This window comes from Chiloscyllium plagiosum, chromosome 31, assembly GCF_004010195.1.
Source record: "Chiloscyllium plagiosum isolate BGI_BamShark_2017 chromosome 31, ASM401019v2, whole genome shotgun sequence".
In the NCBI taxonomy this organism is placed as follows: Eukaryota; Metazoa; Chordata; class Chondrichthyes; order Orectolobiformes; family Hemiscylliidae; genus Chiloscyllium; species Chiloscyllium plagiosum.
Genome location: NC_057740.1, coordinates 24,591,821 through 24,611,779, shown reverse-complemented (window position 1 = coordinate 24,611,779; position 19,959 = coordinate 24,591,821). Strand labels below are relative to the sequence as shown.

The 19,959-nt window shown below is 39.7% G+C and overlaps 1 protein-coding gene across 2 annotated transcripts in view; it reads right to left on the bottom strand.

Moving 5' to 3' along the window:
* Positions 1 to 19,959, bottom strand: part of peak3 (PEAK family member 3) — an 85,000-nt gene that overhangs the window by 28,369 nt on the left and 36,672 nt on the right. Inside the window, exons 1-2 of one of the 2 annotated variants that reach the window (XM_043721177.1) lie at positions 13,967 to 14,030; positions 13,379 to 13,539 (exon numbers count right to left, since the gene is read on the bottom strand). In XM_043721177.1, coding sequence (XP_043577112.1) covers positions 13,379 to 13,539; positions 13,967 to 13,995 — 190 coding nt within the window. In that variant the 5' untranslated portion in view covers positions 13,996 to 14,030. Of the gene's footprint in view, positions 1 to 13,378; positions 13,540 to 13,966; positions 14,031 to 19,959 lie in introns of those variants that run through there. The other variant, XM_043721176.1, reaches the window with a different exon arrangement.

Here is a 19,959-nt window from a genome sequence, read left to right as displayed (position 1 = left end):
CCCTTATTTTAAACTGCATTGTGCACAGACAGGTTAGAACCTGTCTAACCTTTTCGCACAAACCCCTCTTCTTGGGAATCACTCGAGTGACCATTCTTTGCATTGCTTTTGATGCAATTGTGTAATTTCATAAATAAAGCAACCAAGCCTGTCCAGATGTGGTCTTACCAATTCCTGTATAACTGGAGCAAACTGAGGAAGTTAAAATGCCACAGAGGGGTCAGTTCCATGGTTTGCTTCTCTTTCAGGACACACTGGGGACTCAAGGGTTAAACATTACACTACCAAAGGACTTACTGCAGTATCCACTGAAAGCCTCATCTCAGTAGGGGGGAGGCTGACTGTATCTCAGAAATAGAACCTAGTGGAGCTACACATGTGGATTTTCCTGTAGCCCCAGACAGAGGTATTTGGCCTTTTCAGACAAGACAGTTAGCCTTGGCCACTAACCTGGAAAACTGCCTCCTGTTGCCATTGTCTTACTTCCCCTCCACATTAGCATAGGTATGCGTATCTCCCATTTACAGCAGGCAAAACCCTCTGTCTTACTGTCTTCCCATCAATACATTATCATAAAGAAGTTGATAATCAGTTTCTGTAAACCATTCACATGTTATCTCAGGACATCAACATTCATCAGGCTTTGTAAATTCATAATTACCTACTTTAAACCATATGATGACAATCATCCATGTGACTGATAAACCTTTTGTTTAATTCCTATAAAATATACTGTGTGTGTAGGTCAGAGATTCATGGAGAAGCGTCATCACAAGTAGACACACAGCTACTTTGGGGACATTTTGGAATTGCTCGCAACTATCCAATAATAAAGCATCTACCATTGTACAGAAAATTGTGTCGTCCGAATTTGTGGAACAAAATATACATCAACACTAGGTTGATATTTGATTCAATTTGCAACAAACAACAAAATTGGTTTTGCCTACTATTCGCTTCCTGTGCCTACATACTAATATTTTGTATTCAGGTACCAGGACAGCCTGTGTTTTGGAGTTCTATAATCTCATCTCATTTAATAATATGTTGTTTTTCTTTTATTCCTGTCAAAGTGGACATGTTCACATTTTCACACATCAAACTCCATCTACCAACTTTTTGGTAATCACCTAATTAATCTGAATTCCTTTGCAGATTCATTGTGTGCTCTTCACTAATTACTTAAATACCAATCTTTGTGTTAACAGCAAATGTAACAGCATATATTTGGTTTCTTCATCCAAGTTATTGATTTACTTGTAAGTAAATATTGTAAAAGGTTGAGGCACTACCACTGATCCCTGGCACTCTTTTTATTATGGATAAGAGTGGTACTGGAAAAGTACAGCAGGTCAGGCAGCATCCAAGGAGCAGGAAAATCAACGTTTTGGGCAAAAGCCCTTCTCTTTTTATTATGTCTTGCCAATTTGGAAGTGAACTGTTCATGCCTGCTCTGTATTTACTGTTAGTTGTGTTAGTTAAGTGTTGCTCCATCCATGCTAATATTACCTTCTACAACATGAGCTGTGATATTGTTTAATAATCTTTGATGTAACACCTTATTGAAAGTATTCTGGAAATCTGAGAACACCATACCCTCCAGATTCTCCTTTATCTATGTTACTTGTTACTTACCTAAAAAAAACTCTAATAAGTTAATTTAATATGATTTGTCTTTTCAAAAGCATGTTAACTCTGCTTAAATGCACTTGGATTTTACAAGTGCTCTAATCTAACTCCTTGATAATAGATTCCAGGCTTTTCTTCTGTTAGATATTACACTAGTTAGCCTGTACTTTCCTGCTTTCTATCTTCTTCCTTTATTGTTCACAGGATTCACATTCGCTATTTTCTAAACTGATGGGATTTTTTCAAAATCTGGAGAATTTTGGAAAATTAAGACCAATGCATTTGCTATTTCAATAGTTATGTCTCTTAACCACCTAGAACGGAATTTATTAGGACCTGAGGGCCTGTTAGCTTTTAATTTTTTTTATATATAGGGTCATTGAGTCTTACAATCTTTCAGTCCATCCAGTTCATGCTGAACGTAATTCCAAATTAAACTACTCCCACCTGCCTGCTTCTGTTCCATAGCCCTCCAAACCTTTTCTATTCATACACTTACTTTTGTCTTAAATTTCTCTCTTCCTTTCACCTCTTAATTTACAAGCATTTCAGGGATACTTTTTGTATCCTGTACAGTGAGGACATGTACATAAATCTGTTAAATTCATCTGCAATACCTTATTTTCCATTACTAACTCACTACAGTTACTATCTGGAGGTCCAATACTCATTTGAGAACATAGAACATAGTACAGCACAGGAATAGGTCATTCAGCCCATGATGTTGTGCTGAACATGATGCCAAATCAAGCTGATTGCTTCTGCCTGCCCATGCTCCATATCACTCTGTTTTTTTACTTATTCATGTGTTTATCTAAAAACCCATTAAACATCCCTAACATATCTACCTCCCTGGCAGTGTGTTTACTCATTTGCTCCCTTTTAAATACCTGAGAAAATTCTTATTATATTCTTGCTTCTTATGTCTATTTCATAATTTTTCCTCCTTTTTCAGCCATACTTTGATTTTTTTAAAATAAATTTTCTTTCCAAGTTTCTGACCTGCCACTAACCTTGATGGAATTTTACACCATTTCTTTGAATTTGACACTATGGAACCATTCCGGTTAGTGGCATTATATTGCTCAGGAAGGGGGCACATAAACAGTCCAAAAATAGGAGGGAAAGCAAATATTTATGAGCACTTTTGCTCTGCTGGTCTCTGCATTAGGAACTAGTATCCCAGAAATTTGGCTCCTGTCTTAATAAAGATGAATCTGTGAAACACCTTTTGATATCCAAATCACAATGGCAAGTGTAGGGTGCAAGAAGAGAAGTCTAATGAGTTTGGGCTCCATCCAAGTTTTTATTTCGTCACATTGGAGGCCTACCCATGCATCGACCGGAAATTCCTTCAGTATCGCTGGATCAAACTTGTGGAACTCCCTCCCTCATGACATTGTGGTTGGACCTGCACCAAATGGATTGCAATATCTCAACAAGGCAGCTCACTACCACCTTCTCAAGGCCAAGTCAGTAACAAATGCTGGCCCAACCAGTAATGTTCACCCCATGAACAAATTAATGAAAAAGCTACCCTATAATCCACACAGAAATACACTGGTGCATTTGAAAGATGATTGAGTGCTTCAACTAGCTTGTCTGAATAATGTCCAGTTTTTCTTTCATACAAACTTGGGAATCCCAAAGTATTGGCGGTAACTTACTTTAACCTATCTGAATTTGGGTAAATGGCGTACAGAGGAACCTTGATTATTCGAATGTCGATTATCCGAATTTCAGACTATCCGAACAAGATCGCAAGGTCCCGATGCTTGGCTGAACGGTATTACCTGGCATTCAATTATCCGAACAAAATGCTATTACCCGTGTTGTTTGGATAATCAAGGTTCCTCTGTATATCCCAACAGAAACAATGTGAAACCCAAACTAAGCAACGAGGGAATCATACATTCCCTAGAGAGTGGAAGAAGGCCATTCAGCCCATCAAGTCTACATCAGCCTCCAAAGAGCATCCCATCCAGCCACACTCCCTACTCTATCCCTGTAAATCTGCATTTCCCACAGCTAATTTGTCTAGCCAGCATTTGCCTGGAGCAATTTAGCATGGCCAATCCACCTAATCTACACATCCATGGACACTCTGGGCAATTTAGCATGGTCCATCCACCTAACCTACACATCCATGGACACTATGGGCAATTTAGCATGGCCAATCCACCTAACCTACACATCCATGGATACTATGGGCAATTTAGCATGGCCAATCCACTGAATCTGCACACCTTTGGACTGTGGGAGGAAACCAGAGAACCTGGAGGAAACCCACGCAGACACGGGGTGAATGTGCAAACTGTACAGACATTCGCCTGAGGGTAGAATCAAACTCAGGTCCCTGGTGCTGTGAGACAGCAGTGTAACCTTTGAGCCACCGTGCTACCTCAAAAAATATTATTTTTCACCTTATAAATGCGATGCTGGCTTTTTGTTGGTGTCATTTGTCTAACCAGAAGCAAACATTCTCAAAATGATTAAGTTTCAAGCTCATATATTTTAATGAGAGCATTTTGTCCTCATTTAGCCTTTGTGGTATTGATAAAATCATGCATTAATTTCTGAAAATATGCAAAAAAAATATATTTCAAATTTCCTTTCATTAACCAAGTTTCAAACTGTACTTGTGGGTGATAGTCACTTAAATTCTTTGAAACAGATCATATCTCTAAATTGACAATGCCACAAGATGGAAAATAACTTTATGCAGTATTATCTGATCAAAGAAGGTTGACTGAGTTTGACTTAAGAATTCAAAATAATTTTGAAAATATTTTTTGTTTATAATTGCCCGAGTAGTTTATGTGAATATTCAGTGGCAATAGTAAGGTGTGTGATGAATAATTTAACTGTTTCAGTAAAGCAATGAGTAAAAATGAGTGAGAGATTTCTCTCAAATGTGATTTAATGAGTTCTTTATACATTTAAAGTAGCAAACTGCATCCAAACTGTTTTGTGCATATTGAGCTTTTCAATCTGATTGGTGTTAAGACCAAGGAATAGGAAACTTGTCCAGGATCTAGTGGTAGTATCAAGCAGGATCTGGTCAATGTAGCCAGCTATAGGGTGTCACTCAGTCCATTATTGCCAATAACTATCCTGGTGTAATGTTAAAACCATTTAAATTCCCTACAATTTGATCCTCTCGAATCTTGCACATCCTGTATCCACATCTGTCAGGAACTGCTCAAAATCTATTTTACATAAAATACCTGTGCCTTGCAGAGCCATGAGACTTTTATTGCTGTTATTTGGATTGTAATTCTAAAGTAAGGAGGAAGTATCTAATTCATTTTTCCACTTAGACTTTGTCATAGCCACGTAAGATTTTGATCTAACATAACTTTGTGATAATGTCACCCCAGATATTTCCAATGCATGCTCATATCCTGAAATTACGATACCATAGCTGCTGACAATCACTTGTGAACATCCATGTGCTGAAAGAAAGGTAGTTTTGCAATTATGTGAAAGCAGCTGCCTACTAACTGCTGTGATGTTGGTCATCTTTCATGCATGCATATGTCCTCGCTAAAAACAATGCCAATTTTGTATTTGATTTTGAGATGTAGATGGTACTGACAAAGTCATCCTGATTTACCATAATGCATTTTGAACCCAGTTTCTTAACTGTGCATTCATACTTCCTTTACCCCAACAGTGTCTTCAAGATGACTAGATCTCAAACTTTGCAATTCACACCCTATCTGCCTCCATTCTTCTTGAACTATTTCTTTAAGCATGCTTTGTTTTTACTAGAATCAAAGCATTTTTTTCTTTGTAAAATAAGTTCCTTTTAATTCTTCTATGGATTTTCAAGTTGCATGTGATCTAACAATTTCTATTTTAAAAATTCTATTTGCCTTTATTTTTTAGATCTTTTAGCATTTTGTTGTTTCTACTGCTTTTTAAAAATGTTTATTCCATTCTGCACTCTTACTGGTCATATACAATTATGTACACTCTTAAAAACCATCTGCCAATGATATTGCACAAAGCCGGAAAAGTGAAGAAACTACTTGCAATTTAAGCAATAGATTTTAGTAACTGTTGCCATCTAATACACAGTGTTAGTTTTTAGCATCGTGCTTATCTCCACAGACAATGTTTGCTTACTTTATCTCAGGCATTTTGACTATTTTCAACTGACAGTCTATGAATGTTTCTCACAAAGTATGCCAATTGCTTTAGTCTTGTTGTTGAGTTTATGATCCTTATAACTGTCTAAACCACAACATGTCTTTATGAGAAGTTTGGAGAAAAGGGTGTGATTCCTAGCCCAAAACTGCATCAATGGTTGGACACAGCAATAATTAAGTGGGTGAAATGTTGGAAGATGGCACGATACTTATCTCTAGTTCTATAACCAACAGCCTGGAATATTAATATACAACATCTGTGATTGGGTGATGAGCACTACACTGAGATTCTACAGCTTCCTATTCTATTTCTAAGTCTTAAGATTTTACACAGAACAGTGTGGTGCGGTTACATGTAGCGTGACATGAACTCAAGATCACAGTTGAGGCTGTCCTCACGGGTGCGGCGCTTGGCTATCAGGTTCTACTTGGTGATTCTGCAGTGTTGTGTATCTCAAAGGCCGCCTTGGAGTGCGCTTACCAAAGTGTCAAAGTTTGAAATTTTTTATCACCTGCAAAGACTTGCTATTCAGCCTGTCGACTCTCCACTCACGCTACTTCTACTTGTTTTTTGACACTCTCAATTACCAGGAATTATCTTGCCATTATCTTGCTGCATTTAAATTCTGTGCCTGTGCACTTCCCTCCACTTCACCTGATGAAGCGGCAGCACCTCTGAAAGTTTGTTATTTTAGATAAACTTATTGGACTATAACCTAGTGTTGTGTGACTTCTGACTTTGTCCACTCCACTCCAACATCAGCACCTCCACCCCATATATTAAGTCATTCACCTTATCGTTCATGTAAACTCTGGCATGATTTGAAACTAGTATACCAGTTTCCAGATCAGGTCTAGGTTCAGTCTATTAATCTGCCTGGGGTATTGATTGTTGATGGTAGGAATATCACATTGCTGCAACTAAGTCAAGGCAAACACTAACTCATATAATATATATTTCAATAAATGACAATGCAAAAGGAGACAATTTGCAATTATGCCATTCCTTTCACAACTTCATGATCTTGCAAAGCACTTTAGTTTAAATGAATACCTTTACTTAATTCACGGAAATTCGAGATCTGAAACATACTTCCTGAAGAGTTTAGGGAAGTTGATTTTATAATTTTAAAAGTTTGATGATAAGGAACTTTCAGAGTTATGGACAATGGTGGAGTTGCAAGACTGTAATGCAATGGATCTTTCAAAAAAAAACATGGGCACAAGAAGTAAAATGGCCTTCTCTGTGCTGCAAGTTTTCATGATTCTGTGAATTCAGAAGTTTTGAACCCCGCTGTTGGAATATGTAAAATGGAGCAGCGAATTTGCTCCCAGCATACTTCTACAAACAAGAATGAGATGAGTGTTCAGATAATCTCTTTTAGCGGTATTGAGATGGCAGACAGGTTTAGTGTGGCATCTGAATGTTGGTACCTCCGTCAGGGTTATGCAAGCAAGTCAGCACAAAATGGAGGGAACCTGAATCTAGAACCTTCTGACTCTGATGTACAGATATACATCCTCAACTGCAAATACAAACACAATTTCTGTTCTGGATATAATCTCTACATGTATCTTAATAGCTATCTTTTAGCTGCACCCAAAATTATGCCATGAAAGAAAACTTCTAAAAGGGTAAAATAGTCCAGATACAAGTTAAGTGGAAGAACATTATTGTGTGCATTTTACATATTTTAAAATTACACCATTTTGTTTTATTGTCCCCAATTACACCAGCAAGAAAACAGAATAGGCAAGCCAACTTTCAGATGGCTCTTTTTAAGAAATAAAATTATGGAATGAATTTTTCAGTACAACTGTAAGAACAGAAAATAATTTAAAGGGTTGTTTTATAAGTCAGATTGTTGTGATAAACCCTGCGAGGTCCAAGGAGAATCACTTATTAATTGCTTTGTGGGGGTATATCCCAAAATATTCCAAGAGAGAGTTGGGAGGATAAGAGGCATCAGGACCAAGATCTATGTAGGTTCAGAGGTATGACTGAAATACTTCAAGGTACGGTCAGTCCTCTATGCCAGATGTGTCAAACTAGAGGTTGAATTGGAGTATCCAGAGGAACTTGGCATCATATGCCAACTGCAATTTGCTGAATGAGCCACACCAGTGGACCCAGGTTTGAGACCTGACAACTCGGTCTGTTCCTGTGGGGATTATAAAGTGATGGTGAACAGAGCTTCCTGCTTAGACAGTTACCCGATGGCACACATTGAAGACTTGTGTGCCAAGCTGGCCAGGGAAATCACATATTTTCTAAATTGGATATGAGCCACGCCGACCTCCAACTGGAGCTTAAGTGTCATCCAGGAGGTATGTCACTATAAATACTGTCAAGGACTGTATGAGTACACTTGCTTGCCTTTTGGGGCATCTTCAGCTTGCACCATGTTTCAAAGGGCGAAGGAGGACCTCCTCCAAGGGGTGCCCAGAATGGGGGTCTATCTGAATGAAGTTTTGATCTCAAGAGCTGCTGCACAGGAACATTTCGGGAGCTTGGAAGAGGTTTTGCAGCAATCGTCTTCACCTGGCATCCAGCTGAAAAGGGAAAGAGGTAATGTACCTCAGGTACAGAGTTGACCAGGATGATTAAACCTTGTCAGAGTGAAGGTGAAAGTCATAAAAAGGGCTCTGACTCCAAACAGAGTTGGAGTCTATTCTAGGTCTCATAAAGTACGATGGGAAATTCATACCCAGCCTGGTGACTCTGTTGGCACCCCACCATGTCCTGCTAAAAACATTCAGAAATGGTCATGGCAAATGCCACAAGGGAAGGCCTTTGTAAATGTCAACCAACTATTACTGTCAACAAATATATTAGCTCATTATGACCCTCTGAAACCTCTCCTTGTAACCTCCAATGGTTCTCCCATTGGAAAAGCACTGGTGTGGTGATGGGACAAAACGTCCAATCACATATGTTTAATGAACCACTGCAGAGGCAGAATGGAAGTATGCCCAGATTGAGAAAGAAAGTTTGGCCACGGTATTCACACTGAAAATGTTCCACCAGTATGTATAGCATTGACAGTTCACCATAGTAACTGATCACAAACCTCTTCCAGGAAGAAGGGGCAATCTCCCATCACACCAGCTTAGATCCAATACTGGACTCTGCTATGAGGTACCTACGAATACACCTTGGAGCATCATCCAGGGAGACATATAGCCAATGTGGATGCCTCGAGCCACCTGCCATTACCCACCAGCCTACCTTCACCTCTGAAAATGAATGAAATCATCATGACTTTGAACTTCATGGACACGCTACCAGTAACTGTGAAGCAAATACAGGACCAAAGAAAACTCTACTTTGATGAACCTATGACCTATCATCCTAAATGGTGGACCCCAAAGATATCCTATGGAAGAGTTCAGTGAGGCTGCTGGTGGGACTTTCAAATATTAGGAGTTGAGTAGCAACCCAGATGGCTGTCCCACATCCACATCAATGGCCAATACTTAAAGAATTGCACAAGTCCTGGCCACCCAGGAACTTTTAAAATTTAAATACCCACAAGGAGCTATGTTTGGTGGCCTGGCATAGACATGGATATCAAAAACCTAGTCAAGTGGTCCCAAGAGTGCCTCACTGCACTCTTGGGACTGAACAGAGAGACTCTGGGTATGAGTATATGCAAATTTCACAGGACTATTTATGGGATGTATATTCTTAATCCTTATCAATGCCCATTTAGATTGGATTGAAGTGCACCACATGGCCCTCTTCCAATCCTTTAGCATTGTTATGAAGTTGAAGGCGTGTTCTGTACCTTTAAGAGAGAATGAATGGTTTCCAGAACTGAGAACTTACCAGCACCCTGTCTATATGACTCGATGGCAGTCCAAGAATGCACTGGAAAATTGAAAGTATGTAATGTTTGGCTGTGAAATGGATACCTAAGATTAGATTACTTACAGTGTGGAAACAGGCCCTTCGGCCCAACAAGTCCACACCGACCCGCCGAAGCGTAACCCACCCATACCCCTACATTTACCCCTTTACCTAACACTACGGGCAATTTAGCATGGCCAATTCACCTGACTTGCACATCTTTGGACTGTGGGAGGAAACCGGAGCCCCCGGAGGAAACCCACGCAGACACGGGGAGAACGTGCAAACTCCACACAGTCAGTCGCCTGAGTCGGGAATTGAACCCGGATCTCTGGCGCTGCGAGGCAGCAGTGCTAACCACTGTGCCACCGTGCCGCCCACTATGTTGTTGTTGTTTTGACAACAATTCAACTATAACCAATGAGTTTAAATTATGCCCAAGATACCAGAAGCCAATGGAATTTGAATTTGATTGTTTTGACACCTGAAAACCAATCAAATTACAAGAATTTATGGGGGATATAAAAATGGCATTTTGAAAATTAGGGGGATAGCAACTGTCATAGAGAGAGAGACTGCCAGAGAGCTAAATGCCCATTTAACATGGTACTCTTAAAGAAGTAAAAAAAAACCCTCTTTATCAAAAGGTACCTTTTTCATGTAAAGCCTATTCGCAGTGAAAAGAAAGAAGACGACTCAGGGAGATCAACAGCCGGAAGAGGTAAGACACAGAAGAAGACAGAGATGGTGTGGTTTTGAGATTAATGTAATTTTAATAAGTGTCTTATTGGAACAGTCTAGTGTTATAGAGTTGGAGTCAGATAGTAAGCAGTTCAGAGAAAGGAGGGCTTGGATTTGTGAATAGTTATTTTGTTTAATGTTCACTATTAGAGTAAGAAAAATAAATTGATATTTTTTCTTTAAATAATGGAACTTGGGAGTTCTCTGTTAGTCACGTTTTAACAGATTACGAGGTGAGGTAAGTTTTTCTGGATGTTTGGGTTAATTAACAGAGGGGTTCACCTTCCATGTTATAACAGTATGCATGGTATATCTAAGGTCCTTGTAACACACAATGGGACCCCATTTACTGCGGGGTATTTCAGACCTTTATGAGGACAAACAGGGGGAGGCACATCCACACAACATCCTACCACCCATTCTGAGCAGGGAATCTAGCTATTCAAATGTAACACGAGAAAGCTTGAAAGCCAGGCCTGAGAATTACAAGGGCTCAGACTCGGAGATGGAGGCAGCGGAAGCTCAGTTGGAGGTCACCACTGAGGATAAGTCTTCTGCAGTCACTCTTCAATGGTCTTCACAGAGGAGACATAAGCCTACTGATTATATACAGTCCATCTCAACCCCTGACCAGACCCAGAAAGCAACACAAGAAAGGTCTTTGGAAACAAAGCTTGTACATTGCCTTTCTAATTATAGGACAAAGCCACATATGATGGCAGGAGTAGTCCCAGTGAAACTATTGATGGGCTGACACCTTTAGACTAGGTTTAGCCTGACTTTCCTAAACTTAGGCGGCAAGGTTCAGTAAAATCAAGAAGCCCAGACAAGAGGCCATGATGGGCAAAAGCCAGACAGAGATTTTAAGGTAGGAGATATGGTTCACAGAACAAGCTTCAATGATCCTATGGATCCCAGGAGTTATCCTTAAACAAAGGGGACCAGTATAAAACTTGGTTGAAACTGTGGAGAAGACCACAAAAATCACATTGACCACCTCTGCCAGAGGGAACCTTCCACAGAAGCAATTATTTCAACAGACACACCACCAATGACATCCTGCTGATGAGAAACTCCACCCAGTAAAAGCTTGAAAGCCAGGCCTGAGGACTACAAGGGCTCAGACTCAGAGATGGAGGCAGCGGAAGCTCATTTAGAGGTTACCACTGAGGATGAGCCTTCTGCAGTCACTCTTCAATAGTCTTCACAGAGGAGACATAAACCTACTGATTATATACAGTCCATCTCAACCCCTGACCAGACCCAGAAAGCAACAGGAATGGGGCCATGGGCAAAGTGATGCAAGAGGCCCTATCATCACAGGACACGGGGATAACCCTCAGGCCCCCAAGATCTATTAACCCCTACAAGACCCATGAGGAAATATATCTCTTTATGGAGTATTTTGGATATGAGTTTCCTTCAGAACAGGAAATGGCATATCCAACAGGAAATCATTCGATGAGCCCTTTATGAATCTGACTCAGGGATGGGTCCACAGAACTGTCTGTCCTGTGTTGGGACTGGACCATGTGTGCCATGAGTAGTGGCTGTATTTTGGTTTCCAACAATAAACAATATCCCTTTCCAGTCAGGCTTCCTGAGTTATTGCGGTTGCTAATTCTAATTTGACATGTTCCTGGAGAATTTATCATGATTCCTGTCTCAAACAGCTCTACCCAACCACCTGGCTTTCTTTTCCCTCAGCATCTCCAATCTTATTATAACTAATAAATAAACATTCAAGGAAAAAGACGAAAAATAGGTCCTATGTTCCTTTGATTATTATCCTAGGGTTTCTTACAGAGAGGGCAATCTTTAATTCTTGGAGGCTCCAGGGCAATCCTTATACGTTCTAAAAAGTAGACTGTGTCTGAATGGGATATGATATCAGAGTACCAAATATGCACAATCAATTAATCTTGTGGCAAGATTACTTTCATTGAAATGGCACCGATAATTGATCATGGCCACAGAGACATCTTGTGAGTTTGTCATACACACCTCTGGCATCAGGAGGGATGTGAACTCAGGCCTCCCAGTCCAGAGGTCATGACACCACCACTGCAACACTAGAGGGCAGATCATTTGTAATCAGTTTGTTCAGATGTGATTTGATACATATCTGAAGTAGGTGGGATTTGATTTGAACCCAAGCCTTCTAGTTCAGAGGCAGGGACACTACCACTGTGTTGGGGGGATGGGGTGGGGGTGGGGGGGCGTTGGGTTGTACACCTCGGGGGGATCCCTCCAGATAATACAGGACTCAACCCACTAGCCACCCCCACCAGGCTGGTGGCGCAGCCTGTCTCATACTGGGTAGTGGTCGTTAGATGAGGCCTTGAGGTAGCCATTAATTGTTCACCTAAAGGATTCACTTGTCTCACTGGAGAGTGGGCTGTGCATGCCACCCCCAACACTGGTGTAATTGTGGCAGGGGCAGGTGTGGGCAGGAAGGCCATCCACCGTGGCTGCATGTCCACCAATTTCAAACCTCTAGCAAGAATGTGAAATCCATCCCAGATTGTTTCTGCTTCATTTAATACCAGTTAGTACCATTTTGTTCCTCAATAATCTTTGTATAGGTTCCCATATTCACATAGTCCAGTGTATAATATTGGAGAACTGCTGTGCGAGATGAGCAATCAATTATTTGCTTTCTGTTAAACAAGTTCTTCAAATGAATTGTTTCTTATTAGTTACAAACCATCTTATCATTTCAACAGGTATTGAAAAGTTAGGAGTGAAAATTGTTTATTTCACTGTGCTAGCTGTTAACCTATACTCATGCCAACTAATACTGCAATGATCAAAGAAAACTGTAGTTGCGGCACACAGCAATTAAAGAACTGAACTTATGTTTATTAAATTGAAAATCACATTTCAACCTTTTGTTCGCTTTTATCCTTCTCCAGTTGACACTATCTTATACAGCCCCGCAGTGTCGCCAAAGGAATAGATTACACTATATAAGACTTTTATTTTTAATTTAGGCAGATCTTACCCAGATTAACATAGATCCTGCAGTCTGAGTCTATACTACTAATGGATTCTTCTGAGTTGAATATTGCAGAGTCTTGTGAAGTTGAGATTGGCTGTTGTGAGCAGGGACTGCTCAAATCCAAGTCTGAGATGCTTCCACTCATCACAGCTGCAAACCTTTGCCTGTGTGACAAAAAAAAAGAGGCAGTGGTGTTTTATTCCTCTCTCGTTAAAACTGACCAGACTTTCTTTCTTAAATCAGGAAGTTCTGATGTAAGCTACCTTGCAAGATGCAACAGACTTGTACCGATGGATCGTTAAAAACAAAAGAGGCTGTCAGTAACCAGGAAAGCTTTTTGTGTAATGCAAAACAAAAGTCACATAAAATGAGCAATTGATATATTTCTTCTTTAAATAAACTTCAGCTTTTTGTACCAAAACATAACTGAACCAACACATAAATACACAGAACAACCCAAGCTTCTGGTGAAGCGGATGTGCAAGTTTTGTCTGTTAAACCACCATACCACAAAAGTAACTGAGATCCCCTGTTTTAACCTCGCAACTGTTTGAGGTGTTAACAAGTTTCAACATTTACTAATATTCTTACCGTTCACTTTGGAAGTGTAGTTCATTCATGAACCTTGCAACATCCACATGTTAAGCAGAAAATCCCTTTTGGGACTGAACATGCAGGCTGTATTCGCACTTTATTAAAATGGTTGCAATATAACAAAAAAAAATTATGTTTCACAATTATGTTCTCTAAAACTGCAAACTGTAACCTGGTTCTGTATGGAATGTATTTGCACTTTACTGCATCAGTGGCAATGTAAAACACTAACCAGTCAGATACAGTTATGTCAGGAAGCAAACAAGTTTCCTCTGGTAATAGACCAATAATACACCTTGACTTTACTTTGCATTTTCATATATTCCTTTGGTGACTTAGCCCAATGTAGCATTGTACTTTGCATATTCATGGTGTTTGCAATGCAAAGTACTTTGCATTGTACTTTGAATTTTCATGGTGTTGGAGAATGGAGAAAAATCTTTGCTTCTGTGCACTGAGTGCATTTTCATAACTGAGATCGGAGATTAAACGGCGGCAGGCCTAGAGCCTATATTCTTTTCTTTTTTCTTTCATTAACTTTTTGTAATAGGATCAAGGAATGGAGCTTCTAAATGGAAGCAGGCATACCTTTTTTATTGGTTATTGTGCCATACTAATTGACATTTTATGATATTTCTTAATTACATTTTGGTTGGCTTGTTAACATTGAATCACTCAGAGCTAGAGTTGAGAGCAATGTAATAATGAATACAAAGAGTTTATTAGCAGGAAATGTTTTCCTAAATTGTACTCTAAAAGATAGGCGATTGCAAGCCCATATAACAATTCCACCAAATATATTTGCTTAACTAAACTTGTGGAAAACAAACTAATCTAATTTTGCCCCACCCTCACAAACCTCTCATGCTTCCCCAAACGCCGCTCGTGTAAGATACTGGGATGTTGCAAAAAGAACATCTGCACTTGTCCATTTAATACAACTTTGTCAATTAGGAACAGAAGTAGGCCATTTGGCCTCTTGAGCAATACTCGCTCAAGCTTTTTGGAATGTGGACCTCCAAGGTCCATGTATGGCAGTGACTTCTGAAACCGGAATTCAATGCATCGGCAGGTAAGCTCACTGATTGGTGTGTCCAGTATGTCAGAGATGCTGTCTGGACACACAGATTAGAAGGAACGTTGCTCTCAAATACACTGCGTTTTGATAAAATCACTGCTAATCTGATTGTGGCCTAAACACCGCTTTCTTGTGCACCCCCGATACCCTTTGACTACTTTGTTAGTCAAGGGGGTTAAGGTTTGTCTCAGTTCCCTGCTATAATCTATTGTTCACTTCCTGCTATAATCTATTGTTCTTAACCAGGTAGCTGTACTTTTTGAAAACCAGAGGATGATTTCTTGAACTGAAAGTTGACAAATTGTTTAGATTGAACCTTGGCTAAGCTTTTCTCCTGCGCAATATTTTCATCAATGGGTAGAGGAGAAAATGCCACGAAGAAGAGAATTGCCAGGCCAAATGAAAGTTCAACACTTGCACCTGCTCTCTAAGCTAATTTAGTAAAATAAATTGGACTTGCGAGAAATAAAGCTCACACACTTCAATAATTGCAGTCCGAGCAAAATCTGAATCAGTAGTGTCCTTTATTTTACTCTTGCAAGAGGGCGTGATGTCCATTGTCTACAAGGCAAGGCACACTCACACTAAATTCAATTAATACATGATATTTATATAATTTGGTTTCTTTTTTTTTCATTGCTCCTCCCCGTTTACATCTTCCACTTCCCTAAGACTGGCACCCATTACTCCTGTTTATCTCTTGCCTTATCCGGCTTTGTCTGTGACAAAATGCTTATTCTGGCCTCACAAGGCCGTTTGACCTCATCCCGCTGTGGGTCATTGTTAGGCATATTCTTTCTTCATCATTATCTACTCCCTCCATCTGCACCTTCCCCTACCATACTGATCCTTATGACCCTTTTAATTGGGGTTTGTTCCTGTGTTTCTGTAAAAGTGGGAAACAGATGTTTATACCTACTGTTTGTACAGGTGTATCTAGCTTAACTTCCTCCCCTCACAGCATCTTATCTATTCAACTGTAATATCTTCCATTGTTTTGCAGTCACGTTTCATTCTTGCATACAATTTTAGCTAATACAAAAACAATTATGTATTTCCTCCACATAGTTTCCATTCTTGTTGACTCAGCTCTTGGCTGAAACAATTACACACTGGTGTGAGTTCATTTACTTTGTATAAGTAATTATAATTGCAGGAGTAACACTACTTTACCTATATCCCACAGACGCACGAAATAATTGTGATGATATTACTTACTAAAGAATTGTTAATGATCACAATGTGATTCTATGAATTGAATGACAGAAGCAGGAGAATTTCAATGTTTAATAATGAGAACAAAACATGCTGGAAATAATCAACAGATTATGCAGCACCTATGGAGAGAGTAAACAAAGTACTGTTCAGGCCAATGGCTTTTCATCAGCACTGGGACGAGTTAGAAATGTAATAAAAGTGAATGGGGGAGGGTGGAGTTTTATTCTTTCTTTATTTACTGAGAAACTGGACCTTGACAATGTGTCCCTTACTTAACAGAAATAATTCATAAAAGCAAAACTCTGCAGATGCTGGAAATTTGAAATAAAAACAGTGTTGAAAATGCTCAGCAGGTCAGGGTGTCTGTGTGTGTGTGTGTCTGTGCATGTGTGTGTGTGTGTGTCTCTGTATCTCTGTGTGTGTGTCTGTGTGTGTGTGTGTCTGTGTGTGTGTGCGCCTGTGTCTGTGTGTGTGTGTCTGTGTCTGTGTCTCTGTGTGTGTCTGTGTGTCTGTGTCTCTGTGTGTGTCTGTGTGTGTGTACAAGTTGATTATGATTCACCTTGTGAGCTCATTCTTTGGAAGTAATTCATAGCCAACATTTTACATTCTGTGCATTCAAGTCCAACTCTTGGCCTTCAACTAAGTTAGACCGATATTTTAGTGCAGTTCTTCAATTTCAAAGTTGATGTCTGTTGGTCTTATTTCCCTCTTTCAATGGTTTTCTGAGGCATTCCATTAGATGATCAGGGAGCTCTTTCTCCTGATTACCAATTATCCCTCTGAAAAAACACAAAACCATCAAAACAAATTCACTGACCATTCATCTTATTGCTGAAGAAATGATCCTGTGAAAGTTTGCTGCTACACTTTCTCATGTAAATAACAGCAATTATATTTCAGAATCAATTTGTTTGCTGTGAAGCATATTGGGACATTATGAGGACATGAAAATAAATTCTAAATGTGAGTTCTATCCTCCTTTTGTTTCTAAATTTGCATAATACACATGAATATTGAAGTGTTGTGAAATTGCCTATGACTTTACTTGGGATTTAATAACATTGCAACCACATCAAAATAGTGGAATGATATTGCCACTGATGCCATGGTGTCATGTGACAATGAGAATTGTACACTTTGATGGTTCTTGAAAAGTTAAGTGCATCATATTCAGCCCCAGCTTTCATTTTTTGTCAGAGTTGTTGTCATAGAGACGGTGCTTGATTTTGTTGAGGTTTGCTCTGCACTTAATCGGATCAGTGAGCACATTGGTGACAAGAAAGCATCATAAACCAGAGTTGACTGAAGCTTCCTGTATGAGGTTATTAAGTTGTTATCTGAGACTGCCAGAAAGCTTCCATTTCTGCAAGACAGAGAACCACTGACCATACTGTGTACAGATGACAGCTACCAAGCAGCTCCTCCAAAACCAGCATGAGCACTCACAGGTTGCCAGGCTGCCAACCCTATTAGAATCTTGAAACTATAAATGTATTTTTTAAGCAATTAGAACTTTTACACTTTGAGATTCTGGACCCTCATGGTTTCTCTACTGTACTTGTTTAAATCAAAGTTGTACATGAGTTAAACTAGATGGAAGCACGCAACAAGCAAGTCAGCACCTAAAATAAATTAATCTTTCCAGTAGGAGGCTTCATTTGTTGTGATGAAGAGATTCATTTAAATATTATGCTTTTTATTTTGAATGTACAGTATTTAAAGTGTTGTTTCTGTTGTTTCAGATCTCTAGCATTTGCAGCACTTCCTCACTGTAAATGGGTTCCTCTTTTGATCAGGTTCAGTTCCAGATAAATGACTGCGAAGGAAGATACAAGATCAGTGTTGAATGGAAATGGAACTGAGCAATCCAGATAAGTGGATCTTGACCTGAGAGATATGATATGCAAACTGAGCTGCTTCCATGGCTCAACTAGATTTGCTATTGGTTTTGGACCTGAATTATAGGTTTATTCAGTGATGTTTGGGAATTGGGAACTCAACTGGCATCACAGCGTGGGAGTTGCAATTCTTACTTGAAAATCCATGTCTAGTGAAGAGAATTAACTGCCAATCCACTATTAAAGAAAAAAAAGGATTTACGCCCTTTATGGTAGGCTCCTGGGGAGTGTTGCCGAACAGAGACCTTTGAGTGTAGCTTCATAGTTCCTTGAAGGTGGAGTCACAAGTAGACAGCGTAGTGAAGAAGGCGTTTGGTAAAGTGGCCTTTATTGGTCTGTGCATTGAGTATAGGAATTGGGAGGTCATGCTGTGCTGTACAAGACTTTGGTTAGGCCACCTTGGAATACTGCGTTCAGTTCTGGTCTCTCTTCTATAGGAAAGATGTTGTTAAATTTGAAATGGTGCAGAAAAGATTTACAAGGATGTTGCCAGGTTTGGAGGGTTTGAGCTATAGGGAGTGGTTGAATAGGCTGTTTTCCCTGGAGCTTCAGAGGCTGAGAGGTAACCTTGTAGAGGTTTATAAAATAATGAGGGGCATGGATAGGGTGAATTGCCAAAGTCTTTTCCCCAGGATAGGGGCGTCCAAAACTAGAGGGATAGGTTTAAGATGAGAGGGAAAATATATAAAATGGACCTAAGGGATAACTTTTTCATGCAGATGGTAGTGTGTGTATGAAATGAGCTGCCAGAGGAAGTGGTGGAGGCTGGTACAATTACAACATTTAAAAGGCACCTGGATGCGTATATGAGTACAAAGGATTTAGAGAAGCATGGGCCAAGTGCAGACAAATGGGACTAGACTCTTAGGATATCTTGGTCAGCATGGACAAGTTGGACTAAAGGGTTTGTTTCCATGTTGTACAACTCTATGACTCTAAAGGCTTGCCATTACACATTGCTTTTCACAGCCATTGGACAGCTTGAGGGATAAGTATTAGCACACTGGGGATAATGGATCTGAACAGCTAAACAGGGCCTTTATTTAATAACTCATCTATAAAAACACATCTCCTACGATTGCATTATGTCTCACAGCCTCTATGTCTTTATGAGACACGTTCATGCTAGCATCATCATAGTGATTGCAATAAGGTCAGCCAGGTGGATCTCATACAATATGAGTTCCCTAATTGGAGTTATTAACCCAGTCCAATCAGGGAGCTCTGGCTGACAGATAAGAAAAGGTTTGTCTCCAACTCTATTTTGATTTAGTCCCTACCCTCCCCTTCACTGTTTTGATCACACAGCACTGCCCTTTGATGTGAAGGGCAGTGTTTGTCACTGGCCACCCGGGTGTTTTCCTATCTTCCTGGTGGTGGAAATTGAATAAAGATTTGTGCACTTTGTGTCTTTCACTGTGTCTCACACCTGCACACACACACACACCATGGGTGCTGGGGATAAAATAAGCACTACCGCACTTAGGTGGTAGTGTGGGGTTTAAAAAAAAATAAAAATAAAACAGAAAAAAAAGAAAAAAAAAACAAAAAAAGAAAAAAAAACCAAGGGATTAAAAAGAAAACAAAACAGGTGTGCTTGCCCAAAAAAAATCAAAATAAAAGAAAAGGTTTGTCTCCTGCACACACACAAAAAAAACAACCAGGAGATTCACAGCATTGCCCTTTGATGTGAAGGGCAGTGTTTGTCACTGGCCACTCGGGTGTTTTCCTATCTTCCTGGTGGTGGAAATTGAATAAAGATTCATGCACTTTATGTCTTTCACTGTGTCTCACAC